This window comes from Pelodiscus sinensis, chromosome 4, assembly GCF_049634645.1.
Source record: "Pelodiscus sinensis isolate JC-2024 chromosome 4, ASM4963464v1, whole genome shotgun sequence".
Classification (NCBI taxonomy): domain Eukaryota; kingdom Metazoa; phylum Chordata; order Testudines; family Trionychidae; genus Pelodiscus; species Pelodiscus sinensis.
In genome coordinates this window covers 89,468,804-89,496,206 of record NC_134714.1, presented here as the reverse complement: position 1 = coordinate 89,496,206, position 27,403 = coordinate 89,468,804, and the positions used below count along the sequence as shown (strand labels likewise).

General features: G+C 46.1%; 1 protein-coding gene across 7 annotated transcripts; it reads right to left on the bottom strand.

The window, feature by feature from the left end:
• Window positions 1–2,337: 2,337 nt before the first annotated feature.
• Window positions 2,338–27,380, bottom strand: DHCR7 (7-dehydrocholesterol reductase). Of its 7 annotated transcripts, none has more exons than XM_075927713.1 (9): window positions 27,238–27,380; window positions 25,097–25,303; window positions 17,306–17,409; window positions 13,941–14,163; window positions 10,037–10,127; window positions 9,272–9,485; window positions 8,399–8,603; window positions 5,764–5,895; window positions 2,338–3,092 (listed from the first exon to the last, which is right to left on the bottom strand). In XM_075927713.1, exons 3-9 carry the CDS (start codon window positions 17,401–17,403, stop codon window positions 2,628–2,630), a joined length of 1,428 nt encoding a protein of 475 aa, XP_075783828.1. In that variant the 5' UTR covers window positions 17,404–17,409; window positions 25,097–25,303; window positions 27,238–27,380; the 3' UTR covers window positions 2,338–2,627. The 7 variants fall into 7 exon arrangements, with proteins under 7 accessions (XP_075783828.1, XP_075783831.1, XP_006111539.1 ...); XM_075927716.1 differs by having other exon boundaries at window positions 13,941–14,029; XM_006111477.4 differs by lacking the exon at window positions 27,238–27,380 and having other exon boundaries at window positions 25,097–25,504.
• Window positions 27,381–27,403: the final 23 nt, after the last annotated feature.

Here is a 27,403-nt window from a genome sequence, read left to right as displayed (position 1 = left end):
CTTTCTTTTGATTGTTTTCTTCATTTAAAGGAAGTGACAGCTGTTCGTGTTTTGCTAATCAACTGCACAGAGACTGATACCAAGCTTGTGACACAGCTAACCTATGCCCAACAGATGGCCTAAACTTTGAGCATACAGATTCCTTTTCAATCTATTAATTTCACAGACCCCAGTCCTTGGAAGAGAATAAGAAAAGTGGTGGGCCCTCATCGTTATTTTTAAACTTTCCACGGATCCCCTGCAGTACTGTGGTGGACCACCAAGGGTCTGTGGATCACACGTTGGGAACCACTGGCCTAAATGTATGGATTAAGTTCAGGGGTGCCTGTAATCCCAGGCTTGGTCCCACAGTGGGTGCTACGGAGAAGCCTCACCTCCCACAGTGATCATGAGTAAAAGCACAGGAAAGTTTAGAGACATAATATTTCACAATACTAATGTTTATTATGTTTGTAATGCTATTGCAGTCTCTTCTCTACACCAGACAGCAAATAGTCTCCTTACTGCAATTCCTCACCGAGATCAGTTTCTTTTATGATACCTACAAGAACCCAGTTGACCAAGTAATGTATTTGTTTATTTCTTGTATGAGTTAATTAATAGTTCATGTGTGTGAAGACCATAATGTTAAAGGTACACACATACACACCACAGTTTTATCTGACAAGACATATGCTTATCAGCTTCATCTCTTTTGCTGCCATACTGTATCTTTCTTACCTTTTTTAGGATACATACTATTCAGGACAAGGGTTGTATCCACTCTATGGACAGCTCTATCTAATAGTAGGCTATATTACATGAACAATAAGTGGTAAGCCAGTGAAGGAGGGATGCCTAGAGAGGTGGGAGAGAATGTAGAAAAAGTAACATCTGCATTCTTTTAAGAAATGTATTCAATACAGGCAGTCCCCGACTTACGTGGATCCGACTTACGTCGGATCCGCACTTACGAACGGGGCTTTCTCGCCCTGGAGGTCGAGGTGGCGGATTGCTGCCTGCGAGCTCCGGGGCGAGAAAGCCCCGTTCGTAAGCTGCTCCCGGTGCCCCTGGTCTGCTGGAGACCATCTCCGGCAGACCAGGGGCACCGGGACTGAAGCTGCAGCAGCGGCGGGTTCCCGCGCTTCTGAGGCTTTGCCAGAGCAAAGCCTCAGAAGCGCGGGAACCCGCTGCTGCTGCGGCTTCGCTCCCGGTGCCTGTGGTCTGCTGGGGACCGTCTCCAGCAGACCAGGGGCACCGGGACTGAAGCCGCAGCTGCGGCGGGGTCCCGCGCCTCTGAGACTTTGCCAGAGCAAAGCCTCAGAGGCGCGGCACCCCGCTGCCGCTGCGGATCTGCTCCCCGTGTCCCTGGTCTGCTGGGGGGGGGGGCGCAGCTAGCGTGCCCCCCCTCCCCAGCAGACCAGGCTTTTGTTGTGGACCCTTGGGCAGAGCAGCTGGAGCGCTGCCGATTGGTCCTGCAGCGCCGCTCTGGGCACTACTGGACCAACCCGGCAGCACCCCAGCTGTTCTGCCCCAGGTCCTGATTCAGCCGCTGCTGGTCAGTTTCAGCAGTGGCTGAATCAAGACGCCTGGGGCAGAGCAGCTGGGGTGCTGCTGGGTTGGTCCAATAGCGCCAAGGAGCGAGGAGCGGTGCTACTGGAGCAACCCAGCAGCACCCCAGCTGCTCTGCCCCAGGCGTCCCCAAGTCAGCCGCTGCTGAAACTGACCAGCGCTGACTACAGGAAGCCCGAGGCAGAGTTGCTCTGCCCCAGGCTTCCTGGAATCAGCTGCTGATCAGTTTCAGCAGCAGCTGACTTGGGGATGTTGGGGTTCTTAAGTTGAATCTGTATGTAAGTCAGAACTGGCGGTCAGTTTCAGCAGCGGCTGAATCTGGACGCCAGTTCCGACTTACATACAGATTCAACTTAAGAACAAACCTACAGTCCCTATCTTGTACGTAACCCGGGGACTGCCTGTAGCTTTGCTCCCCCCGCCCCACCCTGCCTTTTTATCCAGAAACCAGGGCTTTAGCCTCCATGGTTGTGTCCTCTTACAAATCTGATTTTGGTCACAAGTGATAAAGATTCAAGTCCCTCACGTTCAGTGGAAAAACCTGTTTCCCATTATCAAATATTTGTTTAGAACCCAATTCATATGGCAAGCAAACTATGCCAGATTAAAATGGGAACATTTGATGACTCTGGGCTACATCCTCCACTGCTGCATATCGGCATAACTATAGACATATTACCAATGAGGTCTGTTTAAACTAGCTGAGGATCTTTCCAATATTTCTCTCTCTCCCTTTCATCCTTTTCATATAAAGCAATACTATGTGGGAAAGAACATTTCAGGAGGTAGCTTATAACAAAAGTTCATCTTTAATTTCTGTCTTATTTGGGGAAAAAGATCACACAAAACATAACAAAATTAAATATTAGAGCTGGCCATTTCAGTGCTACAATGTTCTGAATAGCTACCGGGAACGTGTTATGTTAGCAGTGGACGAGTCATTCTTCAAGCGATTGTTTTCTCTCCCACAAGATGTTCTATAGAAAACTGAAATAGGTTTTTTTGCTGGTGTCAGGAAGAGTGTATGAACACCCACTGCCCTCAAAAAGGGATATGTTTTGTCTGGAACTCTAGTCTTAAAATACTCCTGGTATTAGTCGGTAAGGAACTACAGTAGTATAGCGCTTCCAGTCCTTGCCATATTTACTGGAGCAACGGTGTTCATCTCTGATGCAGCGGTGGGTCAGCAGAATGGTCATGTAAATTATGTAGAAATAAGGCAGGATGTGCCCAAAGCCACAAGTCAGACAATATGCTAGGGAGCCCATCAGGTCACCAGTGTAATTAAAGTGACGTGCCACTCCCCAGAATCCTGAGATCATCAGCTTGCTGTAGTATTTTGTCCCATCCACTGATGTGTAGGAGCATTCAATGTATTCCGGCTTCTTACCCCAGATTTTGCAGTTTCCATCTGTGCGACGGAAGAGATCTTTTTGGTGGTTGGTCATCCTGAAGATATAATAGCCAACCAGCCCCAACAGCAGGATCCCAACAGCATTAGCTGTTGAGAGCTGTACAGGATGGTAAACCAGATATAAACCCTGCAGATGAGGAAAAGTTAAGAGGTTTTAATGAATTTCTGTAAATGCATTTTTCCTCAAAGCTGAATGGCACCCTCCTTGCCTGGAGGATGCCAGACTACTTCTCTAAGCAAATGAATACCCAGGGAAAAGGGGAGTAGACCCACACTACAAATGCATGGCTCTCTCTCCAGGTAAAGCCACAGGTGGTTCTTAGGAAACCACCCATCTTCTTTCACTGTGACAGCATTCTAGGTGGCTGTAGGTACAACTCATAAGTACAGCATTACAGGTTCGGGCAGCAAGCAGCCTGTCCTCTGCTATCATGGCATGCAGCTTAGGCTTGGTTGGGACCAGTAATCTTCATACCCCGGTGATTACAAGGTTTCTGGTGAAGCCTCTGGGGTAACAAGAACGGGGAAAAGGCTGGAAAGATGGTGGGGAGGGGGGTGCACTACAAAACAAGCCATGATTAGAACAATGACAACAAAAACCAGAGAAGAAGAAGAAGAACAACAACAACAAATCTGAAGTAAAATACACGAAAGTAAGACAGCAATAAACAAGAAAGACAATGTGTGTTGGGGGGGGGGGGAGGGGAGGCAGAAAATGAACAGAAAAAATAAGACAGATAGCAGGTAGGACCAGACAAAATATGAAGACATGTTGCTTGGAGACATAGTGGGGCCCCATCCACTGTGGGGGGTGAGTGAATACACCCCTGTATTCATAGCCTACATTACTGTAATAATCTTTGTAAAAATGAGCATTATAAAGTATCATTTAAAAACTCAAATTGCTGGTCAATACTGTCTTATTAAAATATGTGTGGCAACAATGCATGCGAAGTTATAAGATTCCCCTGTGTGTTATTAACACGTGTTCCAAACATCACAGCCCTGTGGGTCTGTCCTAAACAAAGAAATATGCCTGCTGCTTAATTTGCATTTAAGCAGTAAACAGTCATCAAGCAGGAAGGGAAGACAAGGGAAGTTCAAACAGAGGAAAAAAAAAAACCACCCCAGCAGCAAATATATTTTCACATAGACTCTTTGGCTCCTGGGTCTCAGCTGGAAATGTTTTTCCAAGAGGGTAAAAAACTATAAAAAAGAAACAAAAGACCTAAAGCCCTCCAGCACTGCCCCACACACCTCCATTCATCACATACGCTGCATCTGAAGAGACAAAGGAATCAGGTGTTGAACTCTGAGGGAAGGCTCCTGACCTAAACTGTTTGCTAAGTAGGACTGCTGAAAGCATGTGGTGAGATAATCTACAATAGATTCAAAGCAAAAGTTAAGTAGCATCACCAGGAATTTTATCTTTATTTTCCCCTATAACCATGTCTGGGTTTCATGCCTCATTACTTGTACTCGCTTACAATCTCTCTGTGTAGCTAATAAACTTGTATGATCTAATCCAATGTATCCACATTGAAGAGACTGTGAAATTACATTTGAGAGAACAGTGGTATGCATATTATTCCTGTAAAGCAGTCGTTTTCCAACTTTTTTTCTTATGACCCAGTTGAAGAAAATTGTTGATGCCCACGACCCAACAGTTATATCTTTTGACTAAAGTGAGAGCTATGGGGTGGGGCCAGGATATGGTTGGTGGGTGGGGGAGAGGGCTCCATGTGGGTATGCAGGCTCTGGAGTGGGATAGGATGAGGGTTTTGGAGTATAATAATGGGTTCCAGGCTGGGGGGCAGGACAGAGGGGTTCATGGTATTTGAGGAAGCTCTGGGGTGCGGATGGGTTTCAGGGTGGATGCAGGCCACATCTGGGGGTACTGGATCTGGGGTGGAATGGAGATACAGTGTTTGGAGTGTAGGAGGGGGCTCTGAGTTTGGAGAGGCTCAGGGCTGGGATAGAGGGTTGGTGCTCAGGGTTTGGGCATGAGCTTTCCTCTGCCAGCTCCCAGTTAGTGCAGCAAGGTTGCTAAGGCAGGCTTCCTGCCTGTCCTGGCACCACAGACTGCACTGCACCCCAGAAGTGGCCAGCAGTAGGTCTGGTTCATAGGCAGAGGTGTATAAGTGGCTTTGTACGTTGCTTTTACCCAAAGACACTGGTCCCCAGAGCTCATGCCCAGGGTGGAGGCAGTGTAGGGAGCCCCCATCTAGCCCCACCTAGAAGCTGGACCAGTTGCTGGCCACTTCTGGGGCACAGTGGGGTCTGCAGTGCCAGAACAGAGAGGAAGCCTGCCTTAGCACTACTGCTAGTCACCCTACATCAAAGTGACCCTGACATTCTGTGACCTGGTACTGGTCGCAACCCTTAATTTGAAAGCCACTACCGTAAAGGAATGGGCTCAATATATCTGCGCTGTCCAGGAGAGGGCCGGGCAGTACAGAACATACATTTCTGAGGGAAAATCTGGGACTGGGAGTGTGTTGGTGTCAGTCTGTGGTAATATTTAAGCCTGGTAAAACTCAAGGTCTGGCTGGCTGGCTGCAGCACACGCAGCTGGGAGTAAAATTACATGCTGGAGGCTGATAGTGAGCAGCAATACATTGCAAAGGGCACCCTAGTTCAAGAGAAAGGGTGACAAAGCTACTCGTTAATCTGGATTGTACCCTGGTATGTCACAGCAGGTCATGCTATTGGGAAACATGCTTTTAGGATTTCTGTATTTGCTTTTATCTTGTTCTGTTTCCATGAAAATGCTATTCTCGATACAACTGTATTTTTACCTGCAAAGTGTAGAGGTAAGGCAGCCAAACACAGTCTCCCCAGCCCAGGTACCATCCAAAATGATCATGGCAGATATCAATAGTTTTCAAATACCAAGCTTCATTCCAGAAGAAGTCCAAAACATAAATACCCTGGAAATAAATGTCTTACGCTTAGAACAATGTTCTGTGGGTATTAAAACATTTGTAATAGTCGCTCTATGTCACTGTACTAGGTTCAGGATGCTGGTTTAAAATTGTGGCAACAACCTGATAATCTTTCTGCATTTTTACAATAGCAAAACAGTATTTATTAAATATTAACATACTTGTATTAATGTACATATGTATAATTGGAGTTCAGTGCTTTCAAGGCGACGCTAAACCAGTGCTAATGTTCCCTACTTATTAGAGCCAAACCACTTTAGACAGACAATAGTAACAGCACAGCCATGCAGTGCAATGGACTGTGATGTCTGCAGGTAAACAAAACCAACTTAAACCTGTTAGGCATTTCACTGGACCTAGGTAATAAATCACATCTGATCACGAGATCCAGTGCTAGCGTAATGATACACAAAGGCACAGTGGAGTACTTCAAGACACATTGGAGTGTTAGTTATTAACTGTGTGTGTTGGTTTAAGTTAAAGCTTTAATCTATCCGGTCATCTGAAGAAGTGAGTTGCTCCCACAAAAACTCATGATACCATCTACATGTTCTGTTAGTCTTTAAGATGCTTCTAGACTATTTGTTGTTTTTTAAGTTTTTCTATCTAGTTTGTCAACTTTTGCTTGACAGATTTCAACATCCTGGTCCCAGCAAGACTGAGAGCAGCCACAGCAGGAGACAAAGTGCATGATCTTTCAGCCAAAGCCTGAGCAATGTAGATTTGTGGGGGCCCCTATGCATGGGGCTCTGGGCAATTGCCCTGCTTGCTATTCCCTGATGCTGGACCTTACTTTTATGTTCAGAAAAATAATTGTTGTGACACAAGCAAGCAGTGGAGTTTTTATAGCATGTTGGAGGGAGTGGAGGGAGACTCGGGGGGCGAGGGGAAGGGGTTGAGAACCTCCGTTTTAGCTCATTTCTGTATTCCCTTAAATAGGCCAGAATAAACTGCTACACTGATGTAGGATTGTACTGTAGACTAGTTCCAACTCTCCTAATTGTTCTCTTTTATTACTTTCCCATCTGCCCCCTTCTTTATTTTGGTCAATGCCAGGTGTCTCCTCTCTGTTCCACTTCCTGCCAACTCTTCTCCCAAACCAACTGCCCCTAGAAGTATCTATTTTATCACTAATTATCCTATTCAAAAAGTCATGTGATGATCTTAGTTTTTCAAACCATTCTATGCTGGGATTCTAGCTGTTACAAGCCAACATCAGTCCTCATTCAATAAATCCAAATTAAACTTTTTTTTTTAAAGATGTGCATTTTGATTACACAAAAAATACATTATAAATCTGAAGTCTTTTGGGACTATTATAATGTATGTTCAAAAAAGCACAGAATATATTTTAAACTGAGTTAATCATTTGGATACCAGGAGTCAAACTAAAGGGATTTTACAGTTCCCACAGGCATAAACATCTACTTAGAACAGTGTTTCTCAAAGCGGTCTGCAAAACCATTTTGAGAAACCTCCTAACTGGCCGCTCCAGCATGTTTACTTAACACAGCAAACGGTGAACCTTGAGCCAATGGGAGCTGCGAGGCTTCGTGGCTGCGGCACCGGTTTCACGGACCACTTTGAGAAACACTGAGGCTATGTCTACACTGCAGCCTTTTGTCGGCAGAGACAATGCAAATGAAGAGCTTGTTAGCATTTGTCGTGCCGTCATTTGCATATTCTCTGCCGATGAGGTTTTTGCACAAAAACAAGCAGAGTAGATGGGGCTGCTTTGTACAAAAAACCCTTTTGTGCAAGATCCCTTATGCCTCAAAAAAGGAGGTATACAGGATCTTGCACAAAAAAAAACCCTTTTGCACAGAATGGCCCCATCTACACTGCTTGTTTTTGCGCAAAACCTCTTCCGTAAAAAGCATCAGCAGAGAATATGCAAATGACAGTGCAACAAATGCTAATTAACTCTTCATTTGCATTGTCTCCGCTAACAAAAGGCTACAGTGTAGATGTAGCCCAACTTAAATTTTTTTAGCAGCCACTACTACTGTTTTAGGCTACACGCTAGTAAGCTGCAGTGTCTTTCCCTACAATCTCTTTTGGCAACAAAGGCAAAAGAAGTTCTGTGTACTGAGAATCTCAAAGAAGGGGTCTCTGAATATGGTGCCTCCTGCAAAAAAAACCCCACCGAAAAAGTACATGTGGCCCCAATCTTGTTCCCACTGAAATCAACTGGAATTTTGTCAGAATCCAAAGGAAACAGGATCAGGTTTGTTTGTAGATGAAAGAGAAATGTGTTTCTTAGATTAAAAAGGTTCCCCTGATCCTTAGACATGGCTATGCCACTGACTTCTGTGGGACTCTCGATTAGTGTAAGGGGCCACACTAGCAGGTCCCATTGCATGATCACAGCCAAGATTATTACATGTCAACAAGAAATAAATGTATATTCAATCTTATCATGAGTATTTAGTTTGTTTTAGTATTCTTAGTTTCCAACCAGCTTTAATTCCATCCATTCCACACTTACCTGTAGGACATTGACAAGGATCATTGAGTTGGTCACTTGACCATACAGTTCCTGTTGTTTAGCAGCGTAGGAATAGTTAATTAGAGTCCAGGCTACAATACCTGGCCGGCCATTGAAAAACAGCTTGAAATCAAACCACTTCCCTATTCGAGGGTTAAATTCAATCCCCATCATATAGTCATAAAATAAGCTGCTGGTGAATTTGCTAAAAGGTATAAAAAAATTATAAATGTAATACATTCACATGCAAATGTAGCAAATTAAGTTTGAATATAGATTTCAGTTGATTTTCCAATACATGAATTACTGTCATTTTGTAAACTGAAGTTGCGTTACTATATAAACTAAGTAATTATTAAGATGATACATCTGATCCAATGAAGGTAATAGGTTATACTAGATTAGGGATGTGAAACATTAACAGATTCCAAAGGCCTTTGGAACAGCTTCTGTCTGGAGAGCCCGGACGCCACACTGGAAAGGGCTGCTATGCCAGGCAGAGGGCTGGGAGCTGGCAGCAGCCCCAGTGTGGGAGCTGGGAGCTGGCAGTAGCCGAAGCCCCACGAGCTGGGGGCTGCTTCAGCTGGGCTAGAGTGGTCCCCAGCCTGGATCCCGCTTAGTTAACTAGTCAAATGTTTGGTTAGTTAACCAGTTAAATGTTAGGTTATTAACTGGGATTTTACATCTCTATTATAAAGGTACGTTCTGACGCTCAGATCTCCCTAGTTTAGTTTTGATATTTCTTTTGGCCATTTTCTACCCAGATTAAGATATTAGTAAAAAATGAGTTTTTAATCATTGTACTCAAGAAGAATCAATGTTCACATTCAAAGCTGCCCACAACACTGCACTAGCTGAATATTAACAACATACCAGTCTTTGGCATTACTTGGAAAAAAGTAGCTTTTAATCATTGCAAATGTGGAAACGGAGTATCCCAGAATATTAGCACACCACAGGAGAGGAATCCAGTTGTCAAAAATAATGGTGGGTGAGAACCAGTGGAAGTAGTAAGCATTTGCGAACCAGAGAGCATGGGTAATGATCCAAGCTTGAAGTCCATTGATTTCATATTTGTTTACTGTGCCTAAAAAGGAAGAGTTAAATTGTTTAACATTCTGCAATACATCATGAATTAAATATAAAAGGAACATGCTTTTTATAAGCTTTGCTTATTTACACTATCCAAGAGTACAGATCCACTGCCAATTATGAAAAGGAGTCTTTCCATTGGCTTCTCCTGAAGCAATTAAAGATCTCCTCCTCCCAAACACTCAAGACTTATTGTGGCCTCCATCCTTCAAACCAATGAAGGCCTGATGACAACCTGGTGTAGTCATCAACATAGCTGCGTAGGCCTGCTCTTGTCTTCAGAATGGGGATGAAAACGTGTTTCTTAATTGATATTAAATAGCTCAAGGTAAAATCCCAACCAACACAAGAAAGATGTAGTTTTCACACAACCTAGTTCTCTAAAGTACATTAAGAGAATGTTTGTTTACATTTCCCACTGCCAAATATATATCTGGATTATTATAGAAGATTTATTTAACTATAGCAGGTAAGAGATCTAAAGGAGTTACTCAGTTAAAAGAAAACACAAACACTATTGTATAAGGCAAAACCCAAAACCCTTACCAGCAGGGGTCAGAGAGCCTTCTTGTACTCCTCCTACATATCCAGGTACAAACTTGTGGCAGAAATCAGGAACGAATATATATAATACTACCTACAATGTAAAGAATGTACAAACAATAAACAACAGGCAGGGCATAAAACACTGAATACCTATGCACAGCTTATCTTTATACATATATATCTTATGAAAGACCCCAATACAGGCAGTCCCCGACTTACGTGGATCCGACTTATGTCGGATCCGCACTTACGAACGGGGCTTTTCTCGCCCCGGAGCTCACGGGCGGCAGGTCGCCACGCTTCTCCCGGTCTCCCTGGTCTGCTGGGGGGGGTCCAGCAAAGCCGCTGGACCCCCCAGCAGATCAGGGAGACACGAGCAAAGCCGCCGCCTGGGCGGCTTTGCTCCTTTGCCCGGGAGCAAAGCCGCCCAGGCAGCTTTGCTCGGGTGTCCCTGGTCTGCTGGGGGGGGGTCCAGCGGCTTTGCTGGACCCCCCCAGCAGACCAGGGGGACAGGAGCAAAGCCGCCCAGGCGGCGGGGGTCCCGCCGCCTGGGCGGCTTTGCTCGGGTCTCCCTGGTCTGCTGGGGGCGGGAGGGGGCGCAGCTAGTGTGTCCCCCCCCAGCAGACCAGGCTTTTGTTGCGGGACGCCTCGGGTAGAGCAGCTGGGGTGCTGCCGGGTTGGTCCTGTGGGAACCTACTGGGCAGCGCCCCAGCTGTTCTGTCCCAGGCTCCAGATTCAGCAGCTGTTGAAACTGATCAGGCTGATTCCAGGAAGCTGGGGGCAGAGCAACTCTGCCTCCGGCTTCCTGTAGTCAGCGCCTGGTCAGTTTCAGTGGCAGCAGCTGAATCTGGAGCCAGTTCTGACTTACATACAAATTCAACTTAAGAATAAACCTATAGTCCCTATCTTGTACGTAACCCGGGGACTGCCTGTATCGAAAATGAAGATATGCACACCCATCAAAAGACTAATTCACTGTCATGAAGCAGAATTTCTTGCAGAACTGAATACCAATATAACTTTAATTATATACAAAAGTATATAAAAATTTCCTAAATAATACTTTATAAAAGCTAATAGAAAAGAAATGTTTCCATGAAATTAGAGGAAAATATTGGAAAAAACATTTAAAAATAAATGCTTTCCTTCAGTGTTTGTAGTCATGAGTTAGCGGATATGAGCTGCAAGTTAATTAGGTGCTGATTATAAGCAAAGTTGAGACTATTTGCTCATCTTATTTAGTGAAAAGTAGGCTAAAGTACAATAAAGAGAAAAAAGACTACATACAATATTATAATTATATTAGATGTAAAATAGCTCAATTTTAGTAATCCAAGCATAGTAATAGTCTACTAACACAACAGCCAATTCCTGAAATATATTCTTGGCTTTTACTTAAACAGCTACTGAGGCTAATAGGGATGTTAGATATAGTGTAATTGAATAGTCATGTAAAAACACACATAATCTTAGCGCTTACACGACTATTTGATAATCCTTGGGGGTGGAGCCAGCAGCCAATGCTCTCCCTGCCCCACTCCCGGGGAGCTCCCTGCCACTCCATGCTGCTGTTCCTGTCTCAGGCAACAGTGCGGAGTGGCAGGCAGGAGCTGGTCACCAGGGGAGTCAGTTTAAAAAACAGCTCCACGCACATACCGGCTGCCTACCACCCTGCGCTGCTGCCTCTTAATACAGAGGCAGCAGCAAGGGGGGAGTGCGTATAGTTGACAAGATTAACCAATAAGCCCAGGCTTATCAGTAATCGTATAGCTGACTACATGTTGACATCCATAAAAAAACTATGGGATAGTGCCCAAGTGAGAATTCTGGGTAATGCACAAAATTGTGAAGCTTGATTTTTTTTAACCTGTGACCCTTTAAGATCACTTCATTTGTCAGAGTGGATAAAAATGGATTTTTTGGAAAAATAATAAACATAGAATTTTCAATTAAAATCAGATTTTTGATTTTGTTATTTAAGAGACAATTGTTTCTTTTTAAAAAAAACAAAGCTGTTTAACATAACATCTTAATTTAACGCAACACATGTTAGGGCCTAATCTCACAATACTTCTGTTGTAAATGTAAAAAATGTTTTGACAAGAGAAGTTTATGCATTCAAAATATTTACGGTTGCTTTGTTTAATAAGAACAATTAACACTCTGAAGCCATTAAACTACCGTATATACTCGAGTATAAGTCGACCTGAATATAAGCCGAGGCACCTAATTTTACCCCAAAAAACTGGGAAAAAGTATTGACCTGAGTATAAGCCTAGGGTAGGAAATAAGGCAGCCTAGGGTAGGAAATGAGTCGGGGCGAAAGCTGCTCCGGTGCCCCCGGTCTGCTGGAGACCGTCTCCAGCAGACCAGGGGCACTGGGCGGGTTCCCGCGCTTCTGAGGCTTTGCCAGAGCAAAGCCTCAGAGGTGCGGGGAACCTCCGCTGCTGCCGCTTCAATCTGGGAGCCTGTGGTCTGCTGGGGACGGTCCCCAGCAGACCACAGGCACCCAGATTGAAGCGGCAGCAGCGGCGGTTCCCCGCGCCTCTGAGGCTTTGCTCTGGCAAAGCCTCAGAGGCGCTGGACCCCCCCGCTGCTGCCACTTCAATCTGGGAGCCTGTGGTCTGCTGGGGACCGTCCCCAGCAGACCACAGGCTCCCAGATTTAAGCGGCAGCAGCGGAGGTTCCCCGCGCCTCTGAGGCTTTGCTCTGGCAAAGCCTCGGAGGCACGGGGAAGCGCCGCTGCTGCCGCTTCAATCTGGGTGCCTGTGGTCTGCTGGGGACCGTCCCCAGCAGACCACAGGCTCCCGGACTGAAGCCGCAGCCGCGGGGGAGGGGGTCCCGCGCCTCTGCGGCTTTGCCCGCCTCAGTTCGAGATGCTGACTCGAGTATAAGCCGAGGGGGGCATTTTTCAGCACAAAAACTGTGCTGAAAAACTCGGCTTATACTCGAGTATATACGGTAATTGTTTAAGTAAATATAGGTTACAATGTACCATTCTAGGTAGCAAACGTGTACTAAATGTAGTGGAAAAGCTCTATTTGTTTGTAAAACAAAATGTTTTAATGGTCTCATCAAGAGAATGCACCTTTCTTTACAAAATAACTGAAGTTCATCGAAGATGAGACTGAGGCTTTCCATTTGGTGATTTAATTCACCTTGATTTAAATACTCCCATCACTCGGATATCCTGTGTAACTCCCCACCAGAGTGCATTACACTGCAGTACTATCGTATCGCCTCAAGCTGTGATGTTGTCTGTTCTTAACAGAGGAGCTGAGTCTGAACTTGGATAAGATACTGTATTTAAAGAAAAAAATGGACATGCTACAGGAAGTGATGTTGGTGATTTACTTCGTGACAGCCTTCTGGCTGAGTTAGTCAGTATTGATCCCGGTGTTCCAGCAGGAAATGGAGTTATACTGGAGAATAATTCTAACCTGTTATTGAAGGCTTCTATCACATGAGGTGGAATGAGGAGTAATGGTAGTTCGAACTAGAGATCCTAATTCGAACTACCTACTCCGTGCTGCGTGTAGCCGCGGGCATGGAGTTCGGACTAAGGGACATTTAAAAATGGCAGCGCCCGGGAAGATGCAAATGAAGCCCGGGATATTTAAATCCCAGGCTTCATTTGCAACTTTGAATGCCTACATTAGCCTCTCTTGTTCGAACTAGGGGAGTAGTGTAGACATACCCCTACAGTGATGGTGAAGCAATTCAGGGTGTGCGACAGTTTGCAAAGTGCTTAAGACCTATTTGGATGTCAGAAACCATATTAATCTAAGATCCTTTTCACATAAATGGTTTCACTAGAGAAATAATCATGAAAGGAGATAGGCAACACATACATGTAGAGTAATTATCTGACTTTAGTCTGTAATACAGAAACGCAAAGGTTCACCTGGAAAGTGACCCAAAAAATATAGATGTTAGCAGCTTTCCAGCTCAGGGATGGTGTTTTGTTCCAGATGTCGGAGAGGTGGGAATTCCCTGTGAGCATGTCAATGATGGGATCCGTCAGAGAGCAGTGGTACTGATCACACGACATTATAAAGTAATATACGATGAGTGGAGAAAACATAAGCAAGAAAAGGACACTGGCCAAGGAAAACCAGTCTACTTCCCTGTAATAAAGACACAGGTTATTTTCCAAAAGGAATTTTGCATTGAAAAAGTGAGTCTGTCCCCACCGAGTCTCAACAGTAGAGAGTTTGTCAGTTCTACTAAAACACGCTACTTTGTAAAGCATGCGGCAAAAATTCATTTGCATAATCAGAATTATAAAGGACCAAAACCACTCAGAAGAAAGTGAGGAGAGAGATGTTGTATAGTTTGTGAAGTGCTCTCTCTTGTGAGGTAGCTATGTGTTGCCAAGCACAACAGGCAAAGGATGAGCTTGTGTTTTAGGCCTAGGGCTGAAAGATAGAATGAGAAATTCAAAGCCATATGCCTTACCACAGACTTTCTGCATGACCTTGGACAAATCATTTGCATGTCTCAGTTCACAACTTTCCATCCTAAAAAGGTGGTTTACGATCTAATTATTTAATCCAGCTGTAATGTAAGAAACTTGCACCAGCATAGCTCAGTGGTCAGAGCTCTTTGCGGAGAGCACTCACTTTTTTCACTGTGGCAGAGTGGATGGGATGGAAACTGAAGTTGGGCTCCCACATCCCAGGTGAGTGTGGGACCCGCAGGGCTAAAAATGATAAGGTGGACACTGAGAAACTCTGACAATATCCTTTATCAAATTAAACTTTACTTGGTTTGGGTTAATACATCTGGAGTACAGCGTAACAGAAATGCAACTGTTTATATACTATTGTGAGATACAGGCAGTCCCCGACTTACGCGGATCCGACTTATGTCGGATCCGCACTTACGAACGAGGCTTTCTCGCCCTGGAGATCGAGGTAGCGGATTGCTACCTGCGAGCTCCGGGGCGAGAAAGCCCCGTTCGTAAGCTGCTCCGGTGCCCCTGGTCTGCTGGAGACCGTCTCCAGCAGACCAGGGGCACCGGGCGGGTTCCCGCGCTTCTGAGGCTTTGCCAGAGCAAAACCTCAGAAGCGCGGGAACCCGCCGCTGCTGCCGCTTCAGTCCCAGTGCCTGTGGTCTGCTGCGGACGGTCCCCAGCAGACCACAGGCACCGGGACTGAAGCGGCAGCAGCGGCGGTTCCCTGGCAAAGCCTCAGAAGCGCGGGAACCTGCCCGCTGCTGCGGCTTCAGTCCCGGTGCCTGTGGTCTGCTGGGGACGGTCCCCAGCAGACCACAGGCACCGGGACTGAAGCCGCAGCCGCGGGGGGAGGGGGAGTCCCGCGCCTCTGAGACTTTACCAGAGCAAAGCCTCAGAGGCGTGGCACCCCGCTGCCGCTGCGGCTCTGCTCCCTGTGTCCCTGGTCTGCTGGGGGGGGGGCGCGGCTAGTATGCCCCCCCCAGCAGACCAGGCTTTTGTTTTGGACCCTGGAGCAGAGCAGCTGGGGCGCTGCCGATTGGTCCTGCAGCGCCGCTCTGGGCACTACTGGACCAACCTGGCAGCACCCCAGCTGCTCTGCCCCAGGTCCTGATTCAGCCGCTGCTGGTCAGTTTCAGCAGTGGCTGAATCAGGACGCCTGCGGCAGAGCAGCTGGGGTGCTGCTGGGTTGGTCCAGTAGCGCCGAGGAGCGGTGCTACTGGAGCAACCCAGCAGCACCCCTGCTGCTCTGCCCCAGGCGTCCCCAAGTCAGCCGCTGCTGAAACTGACCAGCGCTGACTACAGGAAGCCCGAGGCAGAGTTGCTCTGCCCCAGGCTTCCTGGAATCAGCCGCTGATCAGTTTCAGCAGCAGCTGACTTGGGGACGCTTGGGGTTCTTAAGTTGAATCTGTATGTAAGTCAGAACTGGCAGTCAGTTTCAGCAGCGGCTGAATCTGGATGCCAGTTCCGACTTACATACAGATTCAACTTAAGAACAAACCTACAGTCCCTATCTTGTACGTAACCCGGGGACTGCCTGTACTATGGAACTTCTTTTGCAGGAGCACAAGATTAATGCTAGGGATGTAAAAGGTTAACCGGTTAACCAGTTACTCAGTGGCTACGTCTACTCTGGCATGATTTTGCGCAAATACTTTTAACGCAAGAATTTTTGCGTTCAAAGTATTTGCGCAAGAGAGCGTCTACACTGGCATGTGCCTTTGCGTAAGAGATGGGCTTTTGCACAAAAGCATCCGTGCCAGTGTAGACGCTCTCTTGTGCAGGAAAGCCATTTTAGCCATTGGGCTTTCTTGCACAAGAAATTAACGTTGCCTGTCTACACTGGTCTCATGCGCAAGAACAGTTGCACAAGAGGGCTTATCCCTGAGCAGGAGCGTCAGAGTATTTGCGCAAGAAGCACTGATTTTATACATTAGAACGTCAGTGTTCTTGCGAAAGTACTCGCGGCCAGTGTAGACAGGTGGCAAGATTTTGCACAAAATCTTGCCAATGTAGCCACAGCCAGTAAGCATTAGCCTTACCAGTATGCTTACTGGGTAACCAGTTAACCGGAGGGCTTGGCCCGTGGGAGCAGCCCCTCTGCCCACGGCAGCTGGGCTGGCAGGACCCCAGCAGTAGCAGTGGAACTTGAGCAGTCTCGGTGCAGCTGGGTTGCGGCTAGAGCAGCTCCTGCCGCCCACAGCCACTATGTGGCTGGAACAGCTCCCCAACCCACAGCCAGTAGTTAACTGGCTAAACAAATCATTTAACCAGTTAACTATTTTAGGCAGCTTTTACATCCCAAATTAATGGACTCTTCAGGAGGCAAGAGGAAGTCCAACAATCTTTTTTAAGAATGTGTGTGAAGTGGATTTCCTGGGAAGTACCTCAAAGCAAGGGGAATGCAAATTCTCCCCTCCAAAAAACAACTCTTTGAAGATACGCCTTGGGGAGAGAGACCAACTGTATGCTGAGTTGCCTGATCAGGAGTTTCCAGAAGCCAAGCCCCCTGATCTGGACTAAACTTGTTATGAGTTTGCTTGTTCTGAGCTGAAGCTATGATGAACAGGCTGACCGACATAAACCATCTAATAACCCATGACAGCAAGTCTGTGCTCCCACTGTACTTCAGATATATTGTGTTTAAGTCATTCAGAATTGCACTATAAATTGAAGACTGATGCAGCCTTTGTTTATTGAGGGCCCCCTAGTCTTTTGAATATTGGAGTCAAGTTTGTAAGGAAAATGGTAGTAGCTGGAGTGAGCAATATCACATTTGGGTTATGTTAAGTCACAGTGACAAAAGCCTCTCTCACCAGGCTCTTCCCCATTGGCCTTGAGAGGTCCCAGAACCATTTGGGATGCTCTTATGTTTCCTTTCTTCAGAAGATTTTCCTTCAGGAAAGGCTGCCATTGGATCCTACATGAAAGAGGATTACATTGTGTTATACCATCTGGTCCCTCCAGCAGTTAGTTCTACATTATCCTTTATAAATGAGATTTCTAATCATTTTGATTTGTATCAAGCATCTGGGCTTTGATTAAAAACAAACAAACAAAAAACCCTTGAATTTTCCTACATATAAGATTGCAATGTAAGATATTAATGCCTACAGGCTCTGTGAAACTTACTGCCCAAGCTAACATTTTTATTAACACTGTACAATACCTGGAAACATTGTTAAAGATTACCCACAAAGGAGAAAAAAAAATGGAATTATACCGTAACCTCCTTCCCTGTCTAATACACATTTTTTTTAAAAAAGAACACCATGCAAAGATTGCCTGAAAGAGTTCTACCTTCGTCCACCTTCCCAACTAAAAGGTATAATTCTGCTTGGCTTTCTTTACTCCAATTTCCTTCCAAGGCAAGTCTAGATGTTTGGAATCTGCTCGATTACCGTACAGACAGGAATTCACTGGTGGTGACTAATGCCCACAAAAGCTCATGGTACCATCTACATGTTTTGTTAGTCTATAAAGTGCTACCAGACCATTTGTTGTTTTTTAAGTTTATCCTGTACAGACTGACTCGGCCACCCCCTGAAGCTATGACAATGACAATAAGGTTTATTTAAAATATTCCCCAAAGCAAGAATTTTTCCCTCCATCAAAACAAAGACCAACATATTTGACAAGAGGAATTATTTCTGGTTAGAAGGTGAAGTGATCTTAAACAGCATCTGCAGGACCATAGGGATGCTATACTTCTTGTGCAATCAAAGCATAGGGTAATTTTTTTCTTCTCTGCCCCATAAATTTGACCATCCTGTCTGAGGCCCTGCTCCCTGTCCACGCAATTCCTTCCCTCAAGCCCAGGCTGGCTGATGCGGAGGTGCAGAGGGAGGGGAAAGGGGGCAGTTGCTAAGGGGCCTGATGATTTCAAGGGGCCAGGGGCTCTGGTTGGCAGCGACAGCATCGATTTGCTGTTGGTGCACAGTGCTGCTCGCTCTGCAGCGCTACACGCTCCTCTGAGAGCTTCAGGGGAGAGGAGACAGTGCTGAGGACTGGCTGCATCTAGCCTGCCCCTTCACAGGGCATGATGCTGGTCCCCTCTCACACTTTGTACTAGGGCCCATGGTCAGAAGATCTCCCACAGACAGCCTCTGTCTGTGACAAGCCTGGGCCTCCCACGGACAGAGGCTAGTCCGTGGCAGCAGCCCCTGTCCGCGGTGGTAGCTCAGGTGCCCTGTGGTGCAAGACTGCTGCCCTCCCACACTGCTGCCTCTGTATCCGAGGCAGCAGCGCAGGGTGGCAGGCAGCCAACCTGAGTGAGGAGGTGGTTTTTAAACCAGCTTCCCTGGTTGATCTGCTCCTGCGTGCCACCCTGTGCTGCTGCTTCTGATACTGAGGCAGCAGCGCAGGGGCACACCAGCCCTGCACCATGGGACACCCAAGCTCCCCATGCACAGAGGAGCGCACTGGCTGCCGGCTTTGCCCCCACAATATCTAATATCCCTAGCTTACATCCCTGCCCATTGGGCCAGTTCCCAGTGCAGAGAGGCACAGGGAGCAGCCAGCTGCTTTGAGTAGCCTGGGGATGTGGCAGACAAGGACCCTGCCTGAGGGGCCCACTGGGCTGCCAGCCAAGAGCCACCTACATAAGCACCTCCTAACCAAAGCTTGTGTCTGGCACCCCATCCCCTCCTGCACCCCACCTCCCTGCCCCAGGCCACCATCTAAACACTCTGCACTTTCTCTTCCCCACTTCTGTAGGTCACAACTCCCTCCTCCTACATCCCTCCCCCTGGTCAAAATCCTATCCTGTTCCCATGCTCTCTCCTGGACCCTGCTTTGCAGTCCCCTACCCCAGGTCACACCCCTACACCATCCAAACCCTCTCTCAGACACCACATCCTCTACTGCATCTCAATGCCCTACCCCAAGCTCTCTTCTGCACCCAATTTCTGTCCCAGACCTCACACCTATTCCACATAAAAGTGTGGCCCTTGACCATTTACCAAAACCTTGGTGTGGCCCTCTTATAAAAAATTATTGCCCACCTCTGATCTAGGTGCTTCCTGAAACTTTTTATCTAAATTTCAGTGGGTCTTTAGCAAAGTTCCCTCTAGGGTGCGAGCGTGTGCAGCCCTGCACAAACAATTCTAAATCTGTCCACCTCCTTTGCAGAGTTGTGCAGCAGCACTCACCTTCCTGCTGGACCTGGAAGTTGAGTGGCATGGTTGTTCTGGCAGCCGGGGCTGCGTGGAAGATGGCTGCTCTGGTGGCTGGGGTTGGTGCTAGGGCTAGCCATGTGCAACTGCTCCAATAGCTGGGGCTGAGCCCACATTGAGGGGCAGCTGCTCTGGGGGCCAGGACTGCACTGTTGAGCGGAGTAATGTGCCGGCAAGATCATGCTAATGAAGGGCAGGACATTTAAATCCCCACTTCATTAGCAATTTTGGTTGCCTACATTTGCATCCCTAGTTCAAACTAGGGATGCAAGTGTAGACGTACCCACAAAGACAGTAGTGTAAAACTTTTAATTCATTTTAAATAATGACCATTAATGTGGTTTTCACTGTGTTTCTGGATTTGCTACAGGCCTATCTCATCATTATGAAAGACATCACACCACTGAATTGCAACCACCTCTGTTGTGGCTGGAATTATTCAACAACTGGCAAACAACATGCTGCAAACTGAGGAAGGTAGAGAAATTCTGATAAAGGACATTTGTATTATGTGTGATTGGATCTATAATTCACAAAAATAAGGCAGAATCTTGGTTATTTATTGATTTTCTTTTTTAACAAACTAGAACTCAAATCAGCTCTCCTGTTGGATACTGTAAACTTTTGCACATAGAAAGAAAAGAGCAGCTGTTCGCAAGAGACTCATTCAGTAAAGATTAGAGGATTATGGATGATTAACTAAAAACCATTATAAATAACAACGCCACCCTAGTTACTAATCTCATATGTAATAAACAGACAAGTTTTTTTTACCATGTCATACAATATCCTCCCTCAAAAAATAACCCACATGAAGCTTGCCTATTTATTACACAATAGTTTAATACTCTGGTTATTTTTTACTATATCTTGCTAAATGCTATTTTCTCATCCCTCTGAAGAACAAGTATTATGTTTGGAGACATATTGAACAACAAAAACCATTCATTGCATGTGCCGATAAGTCTTTAACTGACCAAGAATCAACTAGTTCCTGGAAGTATGAAACTTGTTTTACACAGTAGCTTGTGTGTGTATATACAAGCTATATTGTGTGTGTATATACAAGTCATACTGGGACTAAAGCCTACAGTTTTATCAAGTTTATTCTATCCATCATCACTATGAACCTGTTGTAATACGTTTTCTAAACTATATGCACATATTTTTGTTTAAGACAGGATTTATACAACTCATTTTCAGATTTACTCATTGACTCTGATCTATTTCAAATACATATTTCTATTCTAATTAGAACCCCGATTATAATATAAATTACTCCTTATCACTTCTTTGCATAAAACAGAAGTTGTATAAATATATGTTCTCTCAGTTTCCCTTTAGAAGTCTAAGATCAGAGAGCACATCTTTCCCAACACTAGCTGTTTGAGAGGTCTCTTCTTCCCTTTCTGTAGTGCTCAAATTGCTTTCTCTAACTTTGCAAACAAATGTTGATTCTTTAAAAAGCAATAATTATCTATCAGAATTAGAAGATGCTGTTAAAAGGCAAAGCAGAGAAAAGCAGCAGCAAAAACAGCTTCACAATATGGAGCAGACTACCATCAAATCAAAAATAAACTGCACTGCAAAATGATCACGTTATACAAGCTCAGAGCTACCCCCATTTCCAGCACAGGTCAGAAAACAGGATGTGAAACAGACGTTGAAAAAAAAAATCACAACAAAAACATCCTTTTTTGGCAGTCAAATCTTAATTTTTGCCTACATTTTCTAACCATATTCTATCCATCATCACTATGAACCTGTTGTAATACGTTTTCTAAATTATATGCACATATTTTTGTTCAAGACAGGATTTATACAACTCATTTTCAGATTTACTCATTGACTCTGATCTATTTCAAATACATATGTCTATTCTAATTAGAACCCCGATTATAATATAAATTACTCCTTACCACTTCTTTGCATATGATTCCACCCAGCTGAACTCTTACAAGTACCCAAAAAACAGTCTGCTTGAGGCTGGTTAAAGCTCTTGTTAGCCTTTGCCACGCCCTCAGGAGTTACATACTAAACTTACTGTCCAATCACCTGCATGTTCTCTTAAACATCACATGGTGCTACACTGCTGGATTGGTGCAACTGCTTCAAACCACCAGCCAGCTCATGAAATAACCATGACAACCACCACCCTATGAATATTTTATAGAAAAAAAAAACTAGACAAAGGTACCCCAGCAATTCATGTAGCTGAGAGCCACTGAACCAAACTGTAAGCCTTGTATCCTCAGCAGTACCCCCAATTTTAGCACCTATCCTAACAGATTAAAATGAACAATGTATCTTTTAATCTGAGCACTCTATGCAGTTGCAATCTTAAGGTTAGCACTCTAAGTAATATTTGTGTCTGTGCCATTTATGACTGCAGCAGAGATCTTTGCAGATTGTAGTGCAAAAGTTTAAGTTAATGATTACAGGAACAATCCATTTATTTTTTTAAGTCATCATACATTGCATATCTATTGTACCTTCCACCTGAGACTCACTGTGATTTACAATAATTAATAAATCCTCAAAGGACACTTAACTATCGATCAAAAAAGTAGCATTAAAATATGTTGGTGTTGTTAATCAGCTGTGTCATATTGGGACTAAAGTCTACAGTTTTATCAAGTGTTAATTAAATTTGGGTACCCAACTAGGGCCCATCATGAATGGGCATTTTGAAAATATTGATTTTCATATATATGAAATTGATAACTAGGGAAGCTGCTATTTTCCATGTTCATTCATGACATTTTGAGCTTTACTGGGTCCCTTACAAACTGCTATGTTCTTTCAGTTTGCAACTTACTTTATTTTATTCAGTTGGATAGCAGATTTGATTTGGAATTATTTAAACAAACCCTCAAAATCCAAAAACTTGTGCAAACTTTGTGGACTAAAAAATCCCACTGCACTAAACCTAGTCTACCTGGCCAGAATTTCCAATGCCTATAACAACTTGGTTGTGTAGCATGGTATGTGCTAGTTGGTTGTTTCCCTCCACCTTAGAACTGGATGCATTTCAGTGATGCTGTTTCAGTGTTGCCACTTTTATAACTGCATGAGATTCTCAGCTTTCATTGAAAACCCTAGTAAGTTTCTAGCCTTCATAGTTGCAGAGAAAAGCCTGAAAATATGACCTAGAGAGCGTTCAGCCTCAGAAAGCAAATATGAAGACTCCCTTCAATTGTTAATTTTAGGAATAACAAATGAGAGGCAGAGTCAATTAGAACCCAGCTCCCTGACTCCCATTATACCTGTAGTGTCCAACATGCTAGCCACACGTGGCTATTTGGTCAGTTGAGTGTGGCTAGTTCACAAAAGCAATAGCCACTATAGCGGCTACTAGGATGTCAGCAAGTAGTTGTCTTATCGGTTAATCTAGTTGACCACATGCAAAGGAATTACACGAGCTGATAAAGTTAATACGTGAATAACGATTATAGCGGAAGGAAAAGTCACACTCAGGATTTTGGCTACATTCTTCAGTAAACTGCTATTGCTTTACTACCTAATAATTAGCAATGTAAAATGGGTGGGACACTTCATCGAGCAGGTTGTGGGATGAGGCAATGAGTCCAACAGAGTACAATTAAGTTTAATAATGCACAATCCTATTCTATGATCTTCTGAACACCCATATCGACTCCCACAAAATGAGAATTGTGGCTATTCAAGACCAATCAAAGGGCACTCAGTTATTGGACCCTGAAAGAAGAAATGGACCAATCCTGCTCCCAATTAAGTCAAACTAGACTTCTGTCTTTAATTACAATGAGAGCACCTAGTAGTTTCAATCTTTCACCTTTTATGCTTATAAGAAACCCATGGGATCTTTTTAGGGGAAAAGGCAATACGCTGCATTTATTAAGAATACAGTAGTAAAGCAGCTAGCATATTCACCCCCCAGTTGCTGTTAGTTACCAGTTCAAGGTCCAAATCCTTCTGGTGGCCAACCAGATTGATCACAGATAGGGAGGAGCAGGGCTCTATCAATCCGGACCAATGTGCCCAAATCTTAGCAAGATGGACCCTAAAATCTGTGGCAAAGCAGCCCCTTTCTATAGTAGTTTCCCTTCACTGGGATCAGTGAGTATTGCACTGTCATGCTATAATCATACTTGTTTTATTAAATTATTCTCATCTCATAGCTTGTCCCAGTTGATAGCTGCTTGCTTTATCTTTTAGAGTAGTCAATCTGCCCTTCATTCACATCTCAATAGAGATATACAGCAATCTCCTGGTGCCTTTAGTCTGTCCTCCGCTTCTCCAAAGAACATTGGGTTGGGTTATGGCCTTCGCATTTATCTTCTAACACACATTCCTCATTCTACACTCACACAAACAAAGCTTACACAGCTGCTTCTGTAAAAACAGATCTAGTACAAAAAACATTCTTACACTCTCAAAGAAGAAAACAATTCTATTCTTGCTGTAACAGTACTAACAAACACAAACAGCCCACTTAATGCATCTTTATCAAGAGCATTAGTCTGTTCCTTTTGTAAGGAAGAAAGGATGGCAGGTAAGGTACACTGAGGCACAATGCATTGCACAAAGCTACATTTTAGCTACATGGTAGGCTACACACTTGGGGTGTGTCTAGACTACATGCCTCCTTCGACGGAGGCATGTAGATTAGCCAGATCGGAAGAGGGAAATGAAGCCGCGATTAAAATAATCGCGGCTTCATTTAAATTTAAATGGCTGCCCCGATCTGCCGATCAGCTGTTTGTCGGCAGATCGGGGGAGTCTGGACGCGATGCCCCGACAAAGAAGCCTTTCTTCATCGACACAGGTAAGCCTGGTTTCACGAGGCTTACCTGTGTCGATGAAGAAAGGCTTCTTTGTCGGGGCATCGCGTCCAGACTCCCCCGATCTGCCGACAAACAGCTGATCGGCAGATCGGGGCAGCCATTTAAATTTAAATGAAGCCGCGATTATTTTAATCGCGGCTTCATTTCCCTCTTCCGATCTGGCTAATCTACATGCCTCCGTCGAAGGAGGCATGTAGTCTAGACACACCCTTGCATTCTATTTGTTAGAAATGTGTATGTTGACGGCCAGTACTAAAGCATGTAGGTGCCTTACAGCTTATATTTTAAATATTTTAAAAAGCTCTGTGACAGAACCCTGTATACACTGAATGACTGGCACAATGACTCAACTCTTAGGTGGATTGGTAGGGCAAGCAAAAGCCTGCTCATTTTGAAAGGGCACCCTAAGAGCATAATTTCATCGATTTTTGAGACGGCGTTTGATAGCATCCACCACCCCTCCCCCTGGAGGATTCTACAAGCATACGGGTTCTCTGAGAAGCTCATTAACATCCTGAAGGACCTGTACGCTGTGTGCGACATGAAGGACAGCAGAGTGACTGGTTTCACAGAAAGACAGGTGTCAGACAGGGCTGTGTAATCTCACCTGTTACCTTCCTTGTGGTCATTGACTGGGTGATGCGCAGAGCCACTGAGGGCAGATCAAGGGGAGTGCTATAGGGACCGACTGCTCGACTTGAGGACTGCGACTTCACAGATGACCTGGCGCTTCTCGCGCACGATCAGCAGGACATCCAAGAAAAGACCGACATTGTTGACCGGACAGCCAGAAGCGTTGGGCTCAGAATTCACCCTGGCAAGTCCAAAGTGATGAAACTGAGGACAACTAACACTGATAAAACCACCGTCATGGGTGAAGAGTCAGAGGAAGTAAATGACTTCAGGTATCTCAGCAGTTACATCTCGGCGGACAGCAACATCGACAAAGAGATCTCCACTAGAATAGCCCTGGCAGCGCAAGCCTTCCAAAAGCTTAACAACATTTGGAAGTCGCCACTGTTAAAGACCAGGACTAAACTGAAGATCTATAGGTCGAATGTGCGCTCAGTCCTGCTGTATGCCTAGAGACTTGGGAGGACAAACAAGAAGATTGAGAGCAGACTCAGAGGCTTTGAAGGACGGTGCCATCGTATCCTCAGAGTCCTCTGGGAACAGCATGTTACCAACAAGGAGATAAGCCAACACACTTGCATCAGCAATGTTGTGGACGAGATCAAGCAGAGACGCTGGAGATGGCTTGGGCATGTCCTTTGGATGAGTGAAACAAGACTCCCTTATATGGCACTCAGATGGCCTCCACCTGGAATGGTTGGAGACCTCCTGGACTACGACAGGGGGGATTGGGTGGACCCCCGGGTGCTCGCTCAGCGCATGGGGCTCTCCACCCCCCGAACCCGCCTGCGCCTACTCCAGGAGGTGAAGGCGGCCTTGCTGCAGCCCGCTCTCGATTTCCTACAGAGAGCCCTGCGAGAGGATACGCCCCGCCCCTCCCCTCCTGCAAAGCCTCCGTCCCTTATTATTGGGCCCCGGTTCCGTGGGCCCCCCGGCCTCCTCATCCTTGGACCCCCAGCCGGCTGCAAAAATTGCAGCAGGTCTGTTTTCGGACCGCGCCCAGAGAACAGCTGTACACGCTCGTGCTCCACACCCTGCATTTCCCCACCCTCGTGTCCCGCCCCGACTCTAAATGGCGGGACCACTTAAGACCTATACAGGGTGGGAGACCTCGATGGGCCAGCATCTATTCCGATCTAATTCCGCGGCCCATCGGGGACATCAGTTGGCGGCTCCTTCACGGAGCTGTGAGCACGGGCGTGTACTTGGCGCGGTTTACCCCCATCCCAGACACCTGCCCCTTCTGCGGCGTGAGGGAGAACCTGGCGCACGCCTATCTTGAATGTGCCAGGTTGCAGCCCCTATTCTGGCTCCTCCAGAACCTCTTATTGAGGTTCTGGCTGCACTTTTCCCCTCACCTCTTCATTTATGCACACCCTATCCGTGGCCCCACAAAGTCGCGAGACCTCCTCGTCAACCTCCTCCTGGCCGTAGCAAAAGTGACCATCTATCATACCAGGAGGAGGATGTTGGACGAGGGGGTTCTCTGTGACTGTGGGGCCTATTTCCGCTCCTCCCTTGTTTCACGAATCCGGGCAGAGTTCCTCTGGGCGGCGTCCACCGGCTCCCTCGATAGCTTTGAGGAGCAGTGGGCGCTGTCCGGGGTGCTCTGCTCGGTGTCCCCATCCGGTTCCCTAGTTATAAACCTTTAGCCTGCACTCCCTGATCCTTTTTTCATTATTTGTCCCCCGAAATTAATTGGACCTGGGTCCAGTGTCCCTCCCGTAAGGCTGGGAAGGGGCTTTTAGAAGGCGGGTGGGGTTCGCCTGCCCACCCTCCCATGATTCCAAATAGACCCTCCCATGATTTCCAAATAAGCCACCCACCCTCCCATGATTCCAAATAGAACCATTTAACTGGGCCCGCACAGAGACAGTCTATGCCCGGCGCCGCTTCCGGGCGCATGCGCGGGCCCGCCCCCCCCTTAGGATGCGCAGCCGGGCCCCAGGGCGCACAGCTCAAGCGCGGCCCACTCAGGCCCGCCTGTCGCTGTTGGCGCGCGCGCGCCGGGCCGTGCAGGGCCCCGTGGCCGTGAGGGGGCGCTGCTTGTCGGCCCCGCCGCGCGCCCCTTACAGCTGCCATCAGGCGCCTTGGGCAGCTGCCCGGCTTGCTCACCCTTTAATGCGGCCCTAGGAGCTGCCAGGGCACGAGACAGGAAACTGCTCCCGGGGAAGGGAGCCCGCGCGCCCGCCCGCTCTGGGCCCTCTAGCTGAGCGACGTGCGCTCGGGGGTTTGCTGTTCCGCCGGGGTGACTGTGCTCCCCGCCGTGTCTGGTTTGCCT

Excerpts from the sequence above, each read along its gene's own strand:
- DHCR7 (XM_075927713.1), bottom strand. The coding sequence starts at position 17,403 with ATGGCAGCCTTTCCTGAAGGAAAATCTTCTGAAGAAAGGAAACATAAG. Across the intron at positions 8,604-9,271 it reads CCAAGTAATGCCAAAGACTG|CAAATTCACCAGCAGCTTAT; the intron begins GTATGTTGTTAA and ends TATACCTTTTAG. Across the intron at positions 5,896-8,398 it reads TCCTTGTCAATGTCCTACAG|GGTATTTATGTTTTGGACTT; the intron begins GTAAGTGTGGAA and ends ATTTATTTCCAG.